General features: G+C 32.1%; 1 protein-coding gene across 9 annotated transcripts in view; it reads left to right on the forward strand.

Annotated features, from left to right (window-relative positions):
• The window catches only part of LOC149772475 (cilia- and flagella-associated protein 43-like), a 123,798-nt gene that overhangs the window by 62,488 nt on the left and 38,475 nt on the right, over nucleotides 1-22,835 (forward strand). For 6 of the 9 annotated variants that reach the window (XM_089947760.1, XM_089947762.1, XM_089947763.1 and 3 more), the window contains 5 exons: nucleotides 1,263-1,367; nucleotides 8,004-8,120; nucleotides 8,980-9,030; nucleotides 18,085-18,151; nucleotides 21,247-21,279. In XM_089947760.1, the coding sequence (XP_089803886.1) occupies nucleotides 1,263-1,367; nucleotides 8,004-8,120; nucleotides 8,980-9,030; nucleotides 18,085-18,151; nucleotides 21,247-21,279 (373 nt within the window). The remainder of the gene's footprint in view (nucleotides 1-1,262; nucleotides 1,368-8,003; nucleotides 8,121-8,979; nucleotides 9,031-18,084; nucleotides 18,152-21,246; nucleotides 21,280-22,835) is intronic. The other 3 variants (XM_089947765.1, XM_089947766.1, XM_089947767.1) reach the window with 3 other exon arrangements.

A 22,835-nucleotide genomic window follows, 5' to 3' on the forward strand; every position in this document is an offset into this window, starting at 1 on the left:
TAAAGGTTTTTCAAATTAACTTTTTAAACCGTGTTACACATGTTTTGCATATCACACCGATGTCACAAGGGGAAGGATATGGCAGGACTATAGCAAAATGCAACAAAGTTCAAAGCCACAGTGCCGACCCATTCTTTGTTCAACAATTAGTTGATCTTGCCACCAGGCTTTAATTTTCCCGCCTTAATCATTTATGTTGGCAAGCGGCCAGTTCCATCCTGTACTTTATTCAACAATTAGTTGATCTTGCCGCCATGCTTTAATGTTGTGGTCAAATAAAAATAAAACAGGCTTTTGTTTGGTCCTATGAAGTTGGCCTATTGCGGCGACTTAAATAAAAGCAATGAAATCAGATCGATTCTTGCATTTTCCAAAGTGATCGGTGATTGAAACAAGTTTATTGTGCTGTGAAAGTTTCCTTATTAACTTTATTTATATTTACGATTGTAAGAATCATTTTCTTTTAATACCTCATTAGCATGTGTCAATGTATTCAATATTATGCTTTCATTATTGAGGATGTTGACATAAACGGGTAGGACTGTATTATATATTTTAATAAATTTAAATCTTTCGGTCTAACTCAAGTATTATCGTTTCACCCCGTTGTGTTGACCATATTGGACTTTTCTGACTTCTTATTTAACTTTATTAACGCACTATCGAATGACATGCAGTGTTAGACACGGTACTATAGAAATTCAACTTTATTATTTTTATTATCCGAATCGGTCGTTCCTGCCTTGTCCGACTCCGATTAATCGGAAGTTCATACTATCCGGTGGAATCCGATTTCCGGATCAAAAGTCGGTTATGCCCTATACTGTATACCATATCATGAATATAGCTATTGTATACAATGTCATGAATATGTCTATTGTATACCATGTCATGAATATGTCTACTGTATGCCATGTTGCAGCCTAACCACAATAATATCTTCATAAATTTAGTTTCCTCACAAATTGGAAAAATAAATTGAAAAATGCAATAATGTTTCTGGATTTTATGATAAACTGCATATTTTGAAGGGAGTTCAAGTGCCATTTACGGGGGGGCATTTTCTTGTTTAGAGAAATGTGATTAGCTGATCAAGATCAGAACTGCTTTGCATACAGTTTGCCTATTAGAACTTTTCTCTTGTATAAGCTGGCTGCTAGTATCTCATTCCTGAACTGGTTGAGGTCAAAAAGAAAAACAAACCATAAAGAAAGTTGTGATTAAGATTCATATACCTCTGCTTTACACAATTGTCTTTTTAGATTAGAGAGGAAATAGAGTTTGACAATTTGGCTAAGATGTACCTACGAGATATGATCAAAAAGGAGTGCTGGGACAACATGGTGGTCAAAGGCAAATCAATCCAGGTAAAGTATTCATAATAATAGTCAGAGGTGTTTATCATAGAAATACAACTTACCATATATACCTGCCTTTAAGTCAGGTCTGACTGCAAACAACACAGAACCTGATCTTCAGTCACCTAAAATGCAAGCAGATCAGGTTCTATTTGTTGTATTTATTAATCTTAACAAATTGCATAGATGCAGATCTACTGATGCTTTATTTTATAGCAAATTTTGGTCTGTGCAGTTTGCAGTTTGATTTGAATTTTATAGGAGTATAGAAGGTGCCCATCTTTCAAACATCAAACAGGTTCATCAGTCAAGATAGACAGCAGAATCTGACCTTTCGTATTTTCCTTTACATTTTGTAACATGTGGAAAATATATCATTGCTTCACAAAACAGATGTTCATTAAAAATATATATCATTGTAGTTTTTAAAATTTATGAAGTCAGATATTGATAAACTATAGGATTCAGAACTTTAATGTATGATGTTTGGAGTATCCTTGAACACTAAGATGCATTATGCTTATTTATACTGTTAATGAATAATTGATGTTAAGTCTGTATGATTTTATTTACTATGATAGACTTCTACCAAATAATATACAATTCCATGACCTATTACAGCACAAAGTCAAATCTGTTTTTCTTCCAAAATAAATAAGGATATTACAACAGGTAGATAATTGCATCAGTAAAGAGATACGTCTGAAATATATGTTGGTGTTGGCCTTTGGTATTCTGTATATATAAAAATCATTACCTTTCACATTTTCACACTTTCTTTTTGGCAGGCACTTCAGGTATTTTCAAGTCCATGCATGTTTTTGTCATGGTTGTACATCATCTTACTTTTCAGTCTTTGTATTGGAAGATGGTAGCAAATTATTAATTTTATGATTTTACACTTAAATAAATTATATTTTGCAAGGTTCTTTTTTGTAGTAGTGGTGAAGGTTAATGCAGCCATATTTTAAACTCAAATGTTACTCTCATTAAAAGACGTAAATAAATTTTTGAAGCAAATGCAAAGCTTGACTTAAGTTTTTTTAAAATGAATTTACATTATAATTAGTAGTGAAAAAGATTGGGAATTTTAGCATACTGTGAATTTGTTATCTTTGAAGGGTATTTACTGCAGGACATTCATTGCAGGTTATTAATTGCAGGGCATTCTTTGCACGCTATTGATTGCAGTGTATTAATTATCACTGATTTTATGATTGCAGCAAACTAAAAATTTAAAGACCCAATGGACAATGGTCATTCAGTGGAAATAAAAAGTCCCCTTTACCAGCCTGTGAATTCTAGAACCATATATACTTGCTTATAATTCAGGCCCAACTGCAAACTGCACAGTCATATCTGCCATTGTATAATGCACAGTCCTATCTGCCATTGTATAATGCACTGGCAGATCTGGGTCTCTGCTTTTTGTTTTGGGTAATCAAAAAACAAACAGTGTAGACCCTTATCTACCAGTATATTATACACTGTAAGACCAGGGTCTTAATTATTTGCAGTTGGACCCATCTCAAGTACATATATTTATTATCCTTTCTTCATTTAATTAATTTAAGCACCAAAGGAAGTATAATTTTTGTATAACCATACAAATCAATACTCATAAAAATGAATGAATTCACAGTATTTCTTGTTTTCTCTCTGTTTTGTTATTTTTAATTGATTGCTGGTGTAGATCATCACATAATTATTGTTTATTTGAGAATTTAAGGCATTTATTTAGAACAACAATACGATCATCTGTTCCTCACAGCAGTTGTGGGTCAGTCAAACTCTGTTTTGTTGCCTGTTAATCTACTATCCATATAATGATTGGAGTGTATTTTTTTGGCACAAGTGAATTTGTGTTGCTTTTTGGCATATGACTGAAGGTTCTAATGCACATAATGTTGTGACAATGTATGTTTTGTGTACCTGATGGAAGGCTGATAAAATTCCAAGAGAGAGAAGTCTTAAAGAAACAAATTAAAGTTTTTAATTTCAGGGTATTATACTTTGAGGTACATCAAAAGCTTTGTTCTATTTGAATCACATGATCTATTTCAGGGGTTTCACACATTTGGCCCACCAAGCCATTTCCTGTGGCCTGCAAAATGATTGGCATCACAAGGTGTCATGAGAGATGACAAAGGTGGTGCTGCCCTTGTGCCATCGAATATGCCTTCAGGGTGGTTTGAGTTTGAGACCCCTGATCTATTGAATGAATATCTCCCACCCCCCAGTTGTTAGCTCTACTGGTTACAGACCAGAAGAGTTTATTGGATGGTCTGTTGTCAGTCATCTGTTGTCCATTGTTCACTGTCTGTTGTCTCTGTGTTGGCTCAAGTTTGTTATTTCTACTTCTAAACTATTTGGAGGATTATCATGAAACATTGCATACACATTCATCCCTAGGTCTTGTTTTTCCTAACTGAAAACAGTGCTGCTTAGACATCCATTATGGCCACCATTTTGAATGTCTTGTTATTACTACTTTGCCAGGATGGAAGTCATATTGACAGTAGGTTTTCTCTAAAGACTTCATGATGTCTAGCTGATCATAAATAAAATTAGATCTGCTCACACATGTTGTCACCTAGCTGTCCATCTTGAAAATCTTGTTGTTGTTACTTCTAATGAATGGATGGTCATATCAACACAGGGGTTTCACTAAATGAACATGGTGCCATTCTGACATCCAAGATGGATGTGATGTCAGCCATCTTGAAAGTCTTGTTATTGCTACTCCTCCTGATAGGAAAGTTATCAGCATGGAATTTTCACCAGAAGGCTTCTTATGGTGTCTAGTTGGCCCTAAATAAAAGTTGTACCAATCTGATGTCCAGTATGGTAGCCACAGTGACTATACTGAAGCTCTTGTAGCTAATCTTTCTAGATGGAGAATCATATCAACTTGTTAGTGATTTCTTGTTTGAACTGGATGGTGCCAATCTGACACCCAGTATGACCACCATGGCAGCCATCTTGAAAATCTTCTTATTGCTTCTATTACTAAATGAAAAGTCATATTGACATGGGGGTTTTACCAGGAGACTATTTGTGATATCCAGTTGGTCCTGAATGAAAATGGGACTAATATGATGTCAGATATGGCAAGCATAACAAACATATTGCAAATCTTATCACTAATTCTCTTCCATGGATGGTCATATCAACATCAGGATTTCATCAGAAGTCTTTTAATGTTGTCTGGTTTATCCTAAATGAAAATGGTACTGATCTACATTCATTATGGCTGTTGCAGTAGCTAATTTGAAAATCTTGTAGTATAAGAATATCAGGGATGATTTCAAAATTAAACAGTTATAAAAAGGACTTGGTCTTATCTTGAATTCATGGACATTTTTATTTGGACAGTAGAGCATCAGTCTTTTTGAGGGGCTTATGTCTGTTGTTCAGATATTTGAATCTGGAATAATAACCATCCAAAAGACTTGTATTAATTCTTTTCAGTAGAATTTGACATAAAATCCTATTCCATCTCTCTTCTCATAACAAAGAAATTATCAAATGCAACATATTTAGCATATGCCAAATTATAATTTTAGCAATAGCAAAATTGCTATCATCTTGGTTCATCACTTTTACCTTTCCAGTTGTGATTTGATTACATGATCTTAACTACACAAATTTGTCAGAATACTAGATTTTCTCTCTCTGTCTCTGTCTCTCTCTCTCTCTCTCTCTCTCTCTTTTTAAACTTTGTTAGAAAGGTGTAGATTGGAACCTTGCATAAAATTAACAAGCTGTTTTTAAGTGGGCAATGGAATATGATAGACTTACAGATTTGGCATGTGCAAATGCATCCACTTCTGTTTATAATTTATACAGTTTGCAAATAAATTTGATTTTGGACCTCCTGCTACTTTTTGTTACAGATTTTTAGTACATATAGTACAGTAGTATTGGAACAAGTCTGAACTTCATTCATGATGCTGAAAATATGTAAATATTTTTTCTTAATTTAAAGGACAGGGATATCTAAGAACAACTGAGATGAAGTCTAAAGGCCTTTTCACTTTTAGTACCAGACATTTCAGTATTTATAATGGATTCATAGTTTATGCAACCTGATGTGAACATTTTTGCAGTATGTGTTTTTCTGTCTACAAATGTGTAAAAAAAAAATTGTACTGAACAAGGTTTGATACCAGGATGCAAACAGAAATTGACCAGAATGGTTGGGTAAAAGATGAATGAGAGAGAATTTTTTAACAAAGTTTGAAAAATTGTGCCAAACTTCAAAAATGGTATTTGGTACTCAGCAGTTTTAAGAAGTGTGTATGAAGAAAACAGATTTGTTTTTGTTTTTGAAAATTTTGCAATTCATATCGATTTTTATGTTGATGATATACATGCAGTATTGAATTGTATGGCATTATAATTACAATAATTTTCAAATTGCAAAGATACGTAGGTGTCTGAAATTTAAATTATGCATGAAATGGGATGATATAATGCACAAAAATAATGAGTAAATGAGGAACGAGGGAGTAACGGAATTACCCTTCATATGGAATGAATACTTTACAGTGGAAAACAGCAGATGCTTCAAAAGCAGCTCTTTGTAAATGTTAATGCATACAAAATCTCAGTTATTTGGTATTGCTTCTTGAGAGCTTTTCCACCCCATCCCCATCCCCACCCCTAACAATGACATTTTGCCTGACAGAGGCCAGAATCGAAAGCATGGTGTTCTGACTATACCCCTTGAGAGATACTGTAATTGTAAACAGAAAATTTGCCTCTCATGGCTAGATTTATTATCCATAAAGTAGTTAAGATGGGGGTTGTTTATAACAACATGTGCCTGTAGTACTGATTTTGTTGTAGATTGTAATGCTATTTCCATACAGCTATTTTAAGGTACACTTATCAACAGAATATTTGGTATTGACCAATTCCGTATTTATTGAGTTCATGAAACTTAGAAATGTTGATACTCATGGTGTTGTTTTGAAGGAATCAGTTTTTATTTTGAATACAGTGACTCAACTTTTTAGCCTCAATACCTAGATTACACCTTATTGCGGGTGAATATTTAGTATAAATTACACTCTCATCACATTGTCAGTACACTTTACATATAGTGTGCACAGTTTAATATTTTTTTATATTAAACATTTTAACATATAACTTTATGTGATTCTGATTGGTCCAAATATACACATGAAATTCTTGCACAGTATTCTCTTTACTGATTGGCTGCGATTGTTAGAAAATGTTCTTTACCCTGCTTTATGGAACTGTTTCTTTTTACTTAATACTATGAATATTTTGGCAGCCATTTTTTTAATCAACTGGCCAGAGGGAATTGGGGGAAAAAGGCCATGCCTTTATGAACATGGTGAATTTACCCCCACATGGGTTTGTTATGTATAGCAAGCATATCATGCTATGAACAATGGCATAATACTCTCAGAAAAGAACAACAAAACTAAGGGTATTGTTCAATTGCTGGCAGGTGTATTTGTGTGTGTGGGGATACTGGGTGAGTTGTATACATGTAACATTTAGTCCACCCTATATGCAGGCATGGTTTAAATATTAACTTATAGAAGTAAATAAACTCACCTCTGTTCAAAAAACAATGTTGACATAAACCAGTCTCCCAGCTGACAAAACTTCATCCAACCACAACAACATATTTATGCAGTAAAAATGTGATTCAATTCTGACACAAAATGAAATTTGTTAATGTTTTCTGTTGTCTACTGTTCCAAATTGAATAATAATACAAATGTCTGGTCACAAATACATTACAGTAAATATGGGGATTTTACCATCCAGTAATCCTCCCTTTCACATGAATATTGCCACAATGCAATGTTTACCAGTAGTTGTAAAAGTGACACTTTGGAGTAAGCAGGGATTGTCTACTGCACTCTGACATCACAAGTGTTTGACATTTTGTATTGAAAAATGATTTTGCTGTGTAAAATATTATTTTTATTTGGAAGGACACTAGTAATTTGATTTATCATTTGTTAAAGAGTATAATCTATTTGCAAACATTAATATTTGTTCAACTTTGTTTTCAACTATTTTTTATGCACAACAAATGAAAGATGCAGCATCTCAGTTAAAATGAAATAAATTATTCATTCTTCTTTCTATCTTAATAATTTATACTGAACAAAAAATTTGTGATAAAATGAATCTCGAATGGGTAATGATTTAATATTTATGAAACTCATTGAATAATGTCCAGCTTTTGCTCACCAAAGCTTACAAAGGCTGGATATTATTCAACTTGTTTAATAAATTCAATATTAAATTATTACCCATTTGAGATCCTCTATATTTTCATTATGAAAGTCCTCCTTCAGCCTAATCAGACTAAAATTGTTTTCCCAAATTAGACAATAGCTATATGCAGAGAGGTATATTTATTTGCTATTATAAAGTTAGAGATTGAAAAAAATATCTTTGTAAGAGTCGGCAGTATGCAATTTTGAAGGGAATTAGCATAAAGTGTAACAACATTAGCACTGAATTTAACAATTGAAACAGCTTACTATGAATTTATGTTAAAAATTTTGGTATCAGTTTTTGTGGTTTTGCTAAAATTACCTTTACCAAAAATAGTACATGTACCTTCACAGTATTTGTCACATCCTATTTCAGGCCTTCAATTCATCTCTAGAAGTGGGTAACTTCCCTTTACGTGAGCGAAGTAAAGAGTCACTGAAGCTTTTAGACACCATACAGAAAAGACGAAGAATTGAGATTCAGGAACGTGCTGTAAGTATTTTAATGCAAAGATTTATAATTTGAAGGAGTATGGAATTACCTAGGACAAATAAGGAAGTTGTTTGGCATCAGTGAGTTGAAATTGAAAGTCATTTACTAAACGTACTCTTACAAACAGGTATACTGTTTTAAAACAGAAAGTTATTATTTTTGAGGATTTGACGTTTGCTGATTGTGATATTTTAGGCAAGAAAAACCACCTAGTGATGTTACTAACATTTTAAAATTCTTTTTTTCTTTCTTTTTTTGCATGAATCATAACATAATGCCTTTTCGTTATGGATGTTCAAGTGTGTATAACTGATCCATCAGAAGACATGTATTTCATTAAGATTTCTATTAATAATCAAGGTTTACACATATCTTAAAGACATTTGTATGCCTGCATTAAATGTATAAATATGATTTATAACTAAAAATAATGTGTTTGAAAATTAACATTTATCATCATCATGATAACTTTGTGACATTTTGTTTCTTGTGTTTGAAAGTGTTTGTCATCATTTTTAACAATTTCATGAGAACTGCTTATAATCATTTTTGCCTGTAAAGTTTGCTACTGGTAAAGACAATTAATAGATTCTAAACTATTACTGTATTATACTTTGTGTGTATGCAGGTTTGTTATCCAATTTTTGTTTCTATTAAATCAATTAAAATGCAAGGATTTGAAAAGCTTCTTATAACTTTGAATGTGAAGTGAGAGTTGTGCATGGTGTTTTGATAATGAAGGCCAGATTTCTTGTTGTGTGTAGTGTTTCTTTATTAGCCTTGCATGCAATCATATACATTGTTACAGTTGTAATTAATGAACATAAAAATCATTTCCATATAATCTCTTCAAATCCAGGCCAGAAAAGAAACAATAGATAATGTTCAGAAGGAAGCTCCCACTACAGCGGTAAGTAAGGGTCATCATAAATCCTTTTCCATATGGCCAAGGATATCAACAATGGCATCTGATTAGGGTGATTAGGACACTAGCATTGGTAACTTATGGAATGATCAACATATATTGCATACTAGGTTATAACATAGGTCTGTGTGTCACTCATTTTCTGAGCCTCATACTTTGTTATCTAGCTTTAACTGCATCTCAAATGCAGTTCACTTTTTTGACAGTGGTACTAATTATACGTACTTTAGGTTAACACACCAGCTTTGTAAATAGCATAAAACATACGCATTTAATATAATTTCTTCACAAAGAAGATGCAGAATAAAACTGCTAATACATGAATGTCTGTAAAGGAAAAAAATATGAATCCTGCTTGCCACAAAGAATGGAGAAGAACTATCCTATTTGTCCCCATTTTTTCAGCATATTTTGTTGGATCTAATACAGTATGAATATGAACCTGTCCCCATTTTAAAACTTTTTGTTGGATCTAATACAATACAAATATGAACCAGTCCCCATATTTTAAATGTTGGATCTAATGCAATATGAATATAAACTAGTCCCCATATTTTAAATGTTGGATTTAATACAGTATGAATATGAACCAGTCCCCATATTTTAAATGTTGGATCTAATACAATATGAATATGAACCAGTCCCCATATTTTAAATGTTGGATTTAATACAGTGTGAATATGAACCTGTCCCCATTTTTTCAACATATTTTGTTGGATCAAATACAGTATGGATATGAACCTTAAAAACTTCTCTTTAGGATTTAATATTTTCACATTTAAAAATATTACACATGTATATTATTGGGTTTTAAGGAATAGTTTGATATCCTTAACTTTTTTAAAGTTTACATTAAGATTTGACAATATGTTAAATTGATACATGATGTAATGTTTAGGTGATGAGTTCATTTGATACTTAAATTTTTCCTTTCTTTCCATCTCTATTTTGTTTGCTGTTTGCTTTCGTTCCATCTTGCTATGTGTCTTTCTGTCAAACTTCCTGCCTCCAAGGAACTCCTCTGGGTAAGATTTACATTTATTTGCATCAGTTAGTACATCACTTAACAGTTTTTCATGTTCCTATTTAATGGCCTGAACAATTTACATTTGGAACCACATACATCAGCCATAGATAATGACTGGTACAATTCCATGACATCATATTTCTCACTGGGTGAGATTACATCATAGTTTCCTTACAGTTGCAGAGACATTATATTATATTATATTATATTATAATATATTATATTATGTTATATTATATTATATTATATTATGTTATATTATATTATATTATATTATATTATATTATATTATATTATATTATATTATATTCTGGATAAAATTCAATTCTGTACACTGGCACCATTCATAGATCTAAGATATTACTATGGACAAGATCCATATAAGGCACTAAATTTATTTTATTACTTAATCGCTGCATTATTTGTATGTGTGTCTGTGTGTTTTGGATTTTTATTGTAGCTTTAATGATTTTTTTAGTCATAATGCTATAATGTCTGCAGTGTGGCATTTTATTGCGATGTCTAGCACTAGGGCATCCTGCCATAGACATATAGCATCATGTCCCACCCAGTCACATTATTCTGACACCAGGCCGACCAGTCCTAACATTAACCTCTAAATGCTGAGCACCAAGCGAGGTAGCTGCTAATACCATTTTTATAAGTCTTTGATATGACTCAGCCAGAGTTTGAACCTGCAACCTCCTGCATCTGAGGCGGATGCTCCACCACATAGGCCAACAGAGTGGTCATTTTATTTATAGTGGCACATTTATGTTTTACTCCAAGTTTATTTCAATCTGCTTCCCATTAGAAACAATTATGGTCAGTAGCTGAATGACAGGAAAAAATACATGCCAACTGTTGTCCAGTGCCATAACACAAATGTGAGAGGCATTAAAACTGTTTCTCAATGGAATTAACCTTATTTCATGCTCTTCAGTGAAACCAATGTGCTTATAAACAAATGACAATTTGTAAGCCTAGTAGCTAAATTCTGTATAATTGTTTTTATTATGGCTGTGTATGGAACAGACCAAACTAATTACCCCTCATTACAGTGGACAACCTTGTGTTCTTTTGGTGGTAGGAAACACCTAACATCTTGTGGCAAATAATTTTGGCTGATCCCTGCATAGCTATGAAATAAATGTATGATGGGCTTTTCTTGGGTATTTACCTAAATGTAATCCATACCCAATGCAAACAGCATAGATCCAGGTCGGCCATCAAATAATGCATTAGCAGACCAGTAAAGCAGCCTTGCCTCTAACACAGTACACTTCTGTGGTTCCTGTAAGGGATGACTGTATATCATTACAGATCTGAGTTGATTCTGTGTCCCATTATAGGTTAGCCTTGCCTGTAACACAGTACACTTCTGTTGCTTCTGTAAGGGATGACTGTATGTGATTTCCAATCTGAATTGGTACTGTGCCACCATGTAAGGCAGACTTGCCTGTAACACAGTACACATCTGTGGCTTCTGTAAGGAATGGCTGTATGTGATTTCCAATCTGAGTTGATACTGTGTCACCATGTAAGGCAACCTTGCCTGTAACACAGTACACTTCTGTGATTCATGTAATGGATGATTGTATGTGATTTCCGATCTGAGTTGATACTGTGCCACCATGTAAGGCAGCCTTGCCTATAACACAGCACACTTCTGTGATTTATGTAATGGATGACTGAATGTGATTTCCAATCTGAGTTGGTACTGTGCCACCATGGAAGGCATCCTTGCCTGTAACACAGTACACTTCTGTAATTTATGTAATGGATGACTATCTGATTTCCGATCTGACTTGGAACTGTGCATTGTTTAGTTTGTATCTGTTATGCAGGAGAAAAACTTTACTATCATTTTATAAATTAAATGTTGACTGGTTGAAAAAGTACCTAGTGAACCATATACTCAAAGACATAATATCTTAAAGTCTTTGAATTTGTGAATTTGAATTCTTTGCAATTAGCGATATATAATTTTTGTGAATCACTAATGAACCAACATTTCTAATGTAATGGTTAACAGTTTTCATCTGTAAGTAGTTAAGAAATGTTGGTGAAATTGAAATCTGGGTAATATATGTTAAATAAATGTTTAAGAAATCTTGATGAAATTGAAATCTGATTAACATCTATTGAGTAAAGAAAATGGTGGCAAAATTGAAACCTGCTTAATAGGTATTAAATAAGTTTTAAAAAAGTTGGTGGAATTGAAACCTGGTTAATATATGTAAGTCCATGTATTTAAATAAATTTGGTGAAATTGAAACATGGTTTAGTGGTATTGAGTTTATTTTTACAGTTTGAAAATTGTTACTAGGTGTCTGCATTTATGTTCTATATTACTAACATGATCTCATCACAGAAATGTTTTATTCATAAAATTGTATTGTTACATTCACTAAAATGTTATGTTTGCTAAAATTCAGTGATCTACCATAATTCTCAAGCAGACAATAGCAAATGAAATTGATTCCTTCAAATGAATGCTGCAATAACGTATCAGTACTGTGGTGTACTCCTCTTATGTGACTCTGTCCATTGCAGCAAAAAGGTGGCCCTATAAGAGTATGGGTGTCTTGTTAATGGGAAAAGCTGATATAAATGTGTTATTGCAATTCAGCTTATGATGGACTTTTACTGGATGGATGGTTTCCCTTGAGAGGATACTCATAAGATTGGAATCTGTATTAACTGTGGTCATCTGTGAACATTTTAAAGGGTTTTTTTCTGCCTGAATCCATACAGAAATTCAATAAATGGAAATTGTTTAAACTGAAATGGTAAAATGATAGTCATGTGTTGTAAGATGAACCAGATTAAAGTATTTCTCCCACAATAAGACAAGGGAGGCCAGCCTAATAAATTTATCAAAAGTAGGGATTTAGTTTATTGTTGGACATAGACATATTTGTGAAATATCTCATAAATATTTATAAAAATAGGGGGTTGACATATTATTAAGGATGGGCCTTTGGATAAATAGAGTAATGTACAACTAATGAATGTCATACATAATAAATATTACAAAATAAACAACACCTACAATGTGTGACCAGTTTTGCTTTATCAGACTGAATTCAACTGAATTCAAAATTAGTGTGTATGTCATTGAATACATTAGGTTTCTCAGAGATCAACACTACAAACAGTATAACAGTATGACATCATAGCTTAATTCATTCTGATATGTTCTTTTACAGTCTTAAATGCATAATTGGCATGAAAAAATTGCATATATATTATGGATAAATGACATTAAGATATATAAAAGTACATAAAACTGGATCACTAAGATACAATTATCTCTGTTGAAATCCATAATAGTAGAAATTTATGAATAAATTCGAATTTCAATCTTTTAAATAACATAGTTTAAAGAACATAATATATATTGCATTAACTAATTAGATACTGGTAGATACATTAGAAAGGTTTGAAATATAATGCAAAATCTTCATTATTTTTTCCATTCTAAACATTACATTAAATAAATAATACTGTACATTATAGATATTTAAGGAGTAATGAAACTGTTTGTCACTATTTATACATAAATTTCTAATGCAATAAAAAAAATTATTAATAATAGACATGGACGTATTTTTAAGCATGAGCTTATGATTAGATAAATACATTGCTATGCCACTATTGAATGTTATACAGTATTAATTGTGCAGCTAATGAATGTCATGCATGAGGTTATAATAACTGGTGGGCTTATTATTAAGCATGGACTTATCATTGGATAAATGCAGTACACCAGACCCCTGACTTACATGATAATTGCATTTTGAAGAGTGATCGCATAATTCAAAATCTTTGGTTTCACTGCCTTTAATTTTCATTCAATATTCTAATTTAGTTAACTTTAATTCCATCCATTTTAGCCATTTATGAGTCTTAATTTTTTTGTTTTAGACAAATAATTAAGTTTTTTAGTCTTCACTAAAAAAATTAAATAAAGAAATAATTAATATGTAATCATTTTAGTGCAGTACAGCTGACCGCAGACTTTCACGATAGTTGCATTCCCATGATTGGTCACATGAGTCATAATTGCAGAACTCAAAAGTTTTGGTTTCACTATCGTTAATTTTCATTAAAAAATATGTAATTCAGTTAATTTGAATACCATTCATTTTAGCTGTTTACTAATTTTTTGGTTTTAGACAAATAACGTTATTTTTTATCATAACTAAAAAAATTAAACTAGAAAAAATTATTGTGAAATTGCATTCACATGAAATTTGTGCCAGTGACAATTGCATAAGTCAGCCTATACCTGTATTAATTGTGCAGCTATGTATATCATGCATTATGTTGTTATAATAGGATTGGGCTTATTATTAAGTATGGACTTTTCATTGCATAAATGCAGTATAAATTGTGTAACTAATTAATATCATGTGTGATAAATTTTATATATGATCATTTATCATTTCATCATTTGTTTATAATTTTAGCTTTTACTTAGTATGATTCAACAAACAATGTACAACTATGGAGTAAGTTATTGCATGCTTGAAACAAAGTTTATCACATTTTGTTCTCTATTTTGTGCCTTGTTTTGAAAAAATTAGAAGCATGTATTTAAAATATTTTCATTCTTTATTGTAAACACAGTTGACATTCACTTTCAAAAATAATTTGATCTGTCCATCAGTCCTTTCATCCTTCCATCTATCACATAATCTTGTTTGTTCAACTAGTTCCACAGTTTCTGATAGGGTGGTAAATATTGTGGTCATCAATTAATGATGCACATATTGACAAATCACTGTGCTCCAACGATTTCTGTGACTTAGTGTTGTTGCCCATTTTGACTAGCAATTTAATACATTGTATGACAAAATCTTGTTAGCACAACTGGGCTCAGCATTTTTCATCAGAAGGCACTAAGACTTGGCAAATGTTATGTGCATCTTCTAGAAATGTGCATATCAACATCTGATGATGCCCATTTTCACAAATCACTCAGCTTCACTGATTTATTTAGAGTATCAGCAGACATGCATGCTGACCATTTATTATATTCATACTGTTTTAAGAAGAGTTATATACTTATTTTGCTCTGGATTCATCTCAATCATAAGAGTAGAGGTGGGAGAGGAATTATATGAGTCATCTTGCTATGAAATTACACAAAAAGACAGTTGCATTGGGTTCAAGTTTCACAGCTTGTAATTTAGGTCAAGTCCATTTTCACAAAAGTATTCCTGTCAATTTACAATACATTCTCAGACTATGATGTGTTATTTATTTTCTGTTTATAAGGTTTTAATTGTTCTGTTTATAAGGTTTTAATAGTTATGTTTGAAACTAAAAATATTATCATGTTCACATTCACTTTTCTTTTCCTGCTCTTTTAAAATAGTAAGAAAAGTTGTAGCTACTGTGTGGTGTATTAAAAATACTGCATTTTGGGGCAAATTTTGTTAAGAATTTTGGTTCAGTGCATTAGATAATCATCAAAAACATTAAAAATTCTTATTTCTTTATTTCTTTTGCTGGTTTGTGGTAACTTATCAGTTTCTTGCAAAACATTAATTTGTAATACCCAAAATTGTGTCACCATCATTTAGGTATAATAAACTATTTACTTCACACTATATATGTTGTTAATATTTAGTTTTTGGAAATGGTAGAAATATTATCTATTGATAAGAAATAAAAGAAATATTTTTATGGTTTCAGTCCAATCGTATCAATAATCCAAGTTTATTTGGACTGAGTGTGCTGAAACCTCAAAAAATTTAATTAATTTCTTTGCTTCGGTGACATTTGTAACCTTTGTTGACATAAATTAGTGAAATCCCCAGACATTTATTCACATTGTCTTCAAAAATAAAAAACACAATATAATGTTTTATGGATTTCAATAGGGCCATCTTCAGTATGTTTAAACAACCAAAATCACCATGGTTGTCCATTATGACAATTATGTATAGTTTATTGTCAGTTATCACAGTCTTATGACTCTATATATCTCGAAGTTCATGTTTTTGGTTGTGTTTCTTTTTACCAGTATTTTTAGGTTTAAATGCAGTTTCCCACTTGTTTTTTAATGTATGAGCTGTTTATGATTATTGGATGATATCATGGTGCATGTATGTGTCTCTTTTGATGGCATTTTATGTATTAGAATAAAGGTTTTATCATCAAGGTCAATATCACTTATCAGTGTCTTGCCCTTTTGGGCACTTTTACTTTGATGTCATTTTGGACAGAGACCTGATTTTTTTTTCTTTTTCCTCCCGGTATTTCTACAGCTCTGCCACAAAGATTCTAGTCACATTTCATGACTCTTTACTTTTGGGAATCTCACCATGGTAGGAGGGGCCAAATATTCACTGAATTTCTTTGTTTTTAATTTTTTCTGATTCAAGTAATTAATGTTGAAGTTCTCATAAATTGAGAGGTGTAAACTTGGGTCTATGGTCAGTGTTGGAGATAATGGAGATAACTCTTTATGGCTTATTATAGGTTCTGTATAGAGGCAATAGCTTTTGCATGCAGACATTGGAGACAGATATTTTGTACAGTATGTTATCTTAACATTTTGGTAATTAAAGGAAATAGACCTAATAATTGCACCTATTATATATTATACTTCATATTTACCTAATCAAAAATTGGCCATATTGCCCCAAAAGTATCTACATGATTGGCAAAAGTATCTACATGATTGGCAAAAGTTCCACTCGGAGCATAATTAAAATAAGAAATACTTATGTGTTTTCATTGGCATTTCTTTAAGGTTCATAAGGCTGTACCAACAAACAGATATTTTGCTTTGCTTACTGTTGTGGTGGAAAAGTCTGACAGTTAGGGTACATTTGAAGCTATTGTATTTACATGTGTGTTACATGCAGCCTTTGAAAAATGTGGTTCCTGATTTTCCATCAAATAATGCATGGTCTTGGCTGTTTACTGGAAATCATAAGTAGAAACAACATTACATGCCATGGCAGAACAAACCCCGTATTCTCTATACGTTTTAGGCAAGAAACTCATTTCATGCTTGAAACCCAAAATCAGATGTGAAACTCAGAGTGTCTCTGTATAATTGGAATTTTGTAGTATGGTAGTTGTTGTTGTGTTGTTTAATGCCACTTTTCAGCACAAGATAGGCTATACATGGCGGCCAGTATATCTGGTGGAGGAAGAACCCTGGAAAACTGGGAAGAACCACCAACCCATGAGAAGCTGCTGGCAAGCTTTCTCATGTACCCATGTTAGCCAAGCCTGAGTCTCAAACTCACGCAGACAGAGGTGAGATGGCAGTGATCCGGAATGGTGAGCGCTTTAGACCACTTGGCCACTTGGGGCCCCTGTCGTATGGTAGAGAGATCAAAGTTAAGAAAAATCTGAAAGCTCTGTAATTCAAGCATGTGTCTACTTAAAGTTAAAGACTGTCAAAATGTTTAGGCTTTGAGTTTGGGCTTTCATTTCTGGCTGTTAAAATCAAGAGAATATGAGATTAAGTGTACCAGTTAGGTACCCAATTTTACATATACAAGTATACTATAACCATTTGATTTTTTTTAACTACCAGGAGCTGTATCATAGAATAGATAAAGGCTAAGTATTATTAGCACAGTTTTCTTTTCCAATCAAATTTATGACATTAATATTTTTGATGAATAAACTATTAAAACTTATTCAAAGAATTACATAAAAGTCAATTGAAATGATCATAAATGTAATATTCTATTTATTGCATGATGAAAAACAATTTTTTTACTCTTTGAATGGTTTTGGGAAATGACTTGTATGCAAAAATTTTACTCTATGAATGGTCTAGGGAAATGACTTGTATGCATATTCTGATGTCTTAAACAGTGCGCTTTTAGCTTGCATTGATATCATGAGGTGGTATAATATACATATATACAAAAAAAGAGGGTTTATGAACCAAATAACACCTTAGTCATAGTCATGTGATATGCAGAATGTAATTTAACTTCATGAAACCTAAATTGACTTGTGACTAATTTCAGGATGATGACCTTGGAGAGAACGAAGAGGAAAATGGAAAGGAGCAACCTTCTACCACTGGGAGTCTAGGTAAGGCTTTATAACAGAATGTTAAACCTCTTTGAGCATACAAGCAGTTGACAACACATTTTTTTCAGGATCTATATTGAATGTTGATTTGGAGTGAATAACCAGTATTATGTATTGAAAGTATAGAGATCCCTTTGTATGGCCTGATGTAATCCATTTTGAGCAGTAACTATAACTGATTACCAGTCTTTAAAAGAACTATAACTGATTACCAGTCTGTAAAATAACTAGAACCAATTATCAGTCTTTAAAATATTAGATGTTAGATCTCCATAACATTACAGGCCAGCAATTTTGTTATGATTACGCCATTCACTTTAGGGAGTTATAGTTTCTTGTAATTTAATTGTAACTTCTTCACTAATTGGTTTCCAACTAAGTCAAGTTTTCATTTATTAATAGTGAATATTCTATAGAATCCTGTGAATGGCTTGATTGGAATTAAATACTAATTGTATACATTTAATTATGACTAATTTAATAAAAGTTAATAAGAAATTAGAGAGAAAGAGGAAACAAATATATATGAAATTTGTTGTCAACTGTTTTGCTTGTGGCCAGAGAGAAGTTTTATGAAAACTGCTTTGTTTTTATAACATTTTCTTATGTGAAGTGAATAAGTCATATCATAATCAAGAGTTTTCATTTTTATATACATTTTATAGATATATTTGTTTTCCTGTATTTTGTTTTTGTTTTCTTGTTTTTTCATTGCTCTGCAAGTGCTGGAATTACTTGTGATTTGCCATTAATTGGAGCTAATTGAAAGTCAGAGCTTAATATAATTATTTTATACTGTTTGTATGCTTGATATAATTATTTTATACTGTTTGCTTAATATAATTATTTTATACTGTTTGTAGGCTTGTGATTGAGGCTTTAAAGATGTTTTTTTACTCTTTCTCATTGAATTATTTCTATTTGAGTATTCTTGATAGCATATTTATTATTCATTGAGAGCTTTTATAGAAGTTTATGCTAGTTCTCAATATCAGCAAAATATTTTGCAAACTGGACATTTTGCATATCAGTTCACTTGCATAGATATAAATCAGTTCAAAGCTGTTTTTATTATATGTGATTGCTCAGCAATATATTCAATTAATTTTGTTTCAAGTTGCAGATTCTATTATTTTTACCTATGAATCATATTTGTAAAGTAAAAATACAGCCCAAAGTTTATTGCTTCAATTTGTTTTATTTTAATATGTAATTGCAATCAATGAAATGTAAAAATCTAACATATCTTGAACATTATACATGCATTCAACTTGATGTACCATATGAAATCACTTTGAAGTTACATAACTAAACTGAGCAATAATTGTATCAAGGTTAAGTATCCATTTGAAGTTATGTATCCAAACTGTACATCAATTGTATCAAGGTTAAGTATCCATTTGAAGTTATGTATCCAAACTGTACATCAATTGTATCAAGGTTAAGTATCCATTTGATGTTATGTATCCAAACTGTACATCATTTGTATCAAGGTTAAGTATCCATTTGAAGTTATGTAACCAGACTGAGCATTAATTGTATCAAGGTTAAGTATCCATTTGATGTTATGTAACCAAACTGAGCAAAAATTGTATCAAGGTTAAGTATCCATTTGAAGTTATGTAACCAAACTGAGCAAAAATTGTATCAAGGTTAAGTATCCATTTGATGTAATGTATCCAAACTGTGCATCCATTGTATCAAGGTTAAGTATCCATTTGATGTAATGTATCCAAACTGTGCATCCATTGTATCAAGGTTAAGTATCCATTTGATGTTATGTAACCAAACTAAACATTAATTGTATCAAGATAAAGTATTCATTTCAAGGTATATAACCAAAATGAGCATAAATTGTATCAATATTAAGTACTCACTTAAAGTTTTACAAAAAAAAGATGTGAGAACTATCAAACTTGGAGTCATTAATTGATGCTAGTTAGTTAAATTCAAAGTAATTTAGTGGAACTATTTGATTAAGTGGAGTGTTGAAGTTTATGATAAGTGGTAATGTGGTTCAGATTGATGAGAAGTAGTTCATCTTATATCAGTTTAATTGCACTGTACATTATCATGGATTTGACTAGATTAAATACCCATACTATCCGATAAATAACCTGCAGTTTGTATTCCTTGAAGAAAGCAGGTGGTCAGTGTAATACATTTGTCACAACATTTGGGATGTGCTTATTATCAGACAAAGATAACTTTAATAAAAGTATTCAGTAAAATTGTTCCCAGAAAAGGGGAGAACTTATCATCAAGCTGTATGCCTTATAATCAGATCCTTACTGTAACTAAAACCAGTTTCAGGAGAAAAAATAGTTGGTCACATAAAACACACCTGCACATAAAAATGCATTGTGACCATCATGATTATTGATGTTTGTTTTCTTCTTTCTGGAACATCTAAGGGAAGAGCAGTTTGAAATGTCTCATATACTTTGATGTGGCCAAGAGAGATGAACACATGGATTAATTCCATGGCTATAGACAGTGGGTGTAAATTGTCATTGATTTTTTTAAAGCCACAGACCTAATTTGGTTTTACTTATCTGGTTTGAAATTCTGTCTGCTGGTGATTTGACATAAATTAGATCAGGAACTGGGTGAAAATTATATAAATCTGCCAGGCTCTTTTACTTCAGTTTTAATAAATCTATGGTGAAAACCTAATGAGAACCCTGATGTATATAGAACTTTCAGAGTACTGTATATACTTGCTTATAAGTGAAGTGCAACTATAAACAGCATAGACCCTGATCTGTCATTGTATAACATGCTAGTTGATCAGGGTCCATGTTATTTGTTCTACTGACTGTTGAAGAAAAACTGCATTAACCCAGATCTGCTGACACATTATGCAACAGCAGATCTCATGGGTCTGTACAGTTTGCAGTTGTACTTGACTTATTAGTAAGTATAAACGGTTGATCATATTTCATCAATAAATCTATAAAACTTTAACTCATTATGATCATTGTAGGAGAGTACGGTTTATTATGAGCCATGGTTTCCATATTTGGTACAGTGTATTTCAGACAGTGTTAGATATTTCAGTGTCTGACTGATAAAAATGTCTTGATTTTGTGCAGGGAAAAAAAATCTTACAAGATTGGAAATGTTGGGTACGCAGTCTATTGTTTATTCATTCTGAAACCTTTCAGCATGGTGCAGGTTTATAATGTCCAAATCTTCCATGTACTAAACAGTTATATACAGTAGAGCTTGAAAATCTCTTCTTCTTAGATAATTTTGCGTCAGAAATTCTCAGCATATATCCATGTATTCAACCTTTGTCTGCAGTTTTTACAAATATTTTTAAAATGTGACCTGTTTTCATAGATGATTCTTTCAGTGGACGTATTTCCAGAGTAATTATTTTGTAGTAATGCAATATGCTTTGGAAAGGCAAGCTAACATATTCATGCACAGATATTGTTAGCTTTTAGTGTCATGTAAATGTCATTGTGAATATGTTACTCCTGTATCTCATTCATACTTTAAATCATGCAACATTAACAAGCTTAAATTTGTACACAAGTACTTAAGGACAACTAATTTACAAACATGTATTGACATTTATACCAGAGTACAATCTGCCAGTTGTAGTCAAACAAAATGTCAAAACAGCATGTAATAAATATGTCGATTTTATGGACTTGGCCCAGTTCACTGATATACTGTTAATATCTGTTATGGCTTACCTTAAAATGGTCACTATGATCATATCAGCAGTGTATATGGTCACTATGATCATATCAGCAGTGTGTATGGTCACTATGATCATATCAGTAGTGTATTCACATTTGAATTGTTCCATCAAATCTTGTTTTTGGACACGTTTCAGAGGTACATGTATATGTTCCAGATGAGTTTCAGAGGTACATGATTATATGTTCCAGATGAAATTTAGAGGTACATGACTATAGGTTCCAGACATGATTCAGAGGTACATGACTATATGTTCCAGATGAGTTTCAGAGGTACATGACTATATGTTCCAGATGAGATTTAGAGGTACATGACTATATGTTCCAGATATGATTCAGAGGTACATAACTATATGTTCCGGATGAGTTTTAGAGGTACATGACAATATGTTGCAGATGAGTTTCAGAGGTACATGACTATATGTTGCAGATGAGTTTCAGAGGTACATGACTATATGTTGCAGATGAGTTTCAGAGGTACATGACTATATGTTGCAGATGAGATTCAGAGTCACATTTATATGCCTTTTAAGGCTCAAACAAGATTTGGAATGTACTTGCTATTTAAACTATAACAAGCAGTCCAAAGGTTGAATTAACACATGGGTATATCATTGTATGTCATCTCAGCTTTCATTCTCTTCTTCCAATGAATCTGCTTGTACTTGTTATATGAATATTGACCAGTTAAACATGCTTTCAAGCTGGCTCTAACAAGCAAACTGCATTGAACCAGATCTGCCATTGCATTATGTGACCTTAGATCTGGATCTATGAAGTTTGTTTGGAGTAATCAGTATAATGAACATTTACCCTCATCTGCTGGCACATTATGTGATGGCAGATTAGGGTCTATGATTTTTCAGTTTGACCTGAATTTTAAGTGAGTACATACATTACTTCATTTGCTTGTATATAGTGCATACCCAGCATTGATGCATCTTGAGAATGGTTATTCATGGTAAACTGGT

This window comes from Sinohyriopsis cumingii, unplaced genomic scaffold (genome assembly GCF_028554795.1).
Source record: "Sinohyriopsis cumingii isolate HCF-2022 unplaced genomic scaffold, ASM2855479v2 utg001460l, whole genome shotgun sequence".
Taxonomy (NCBI): Eukaryota; Metazoa; Mollusca; class Bivalvia; order Unionida; family Unionidae; genus Sinohyriopsis; species Sinohyriopsis cumingii.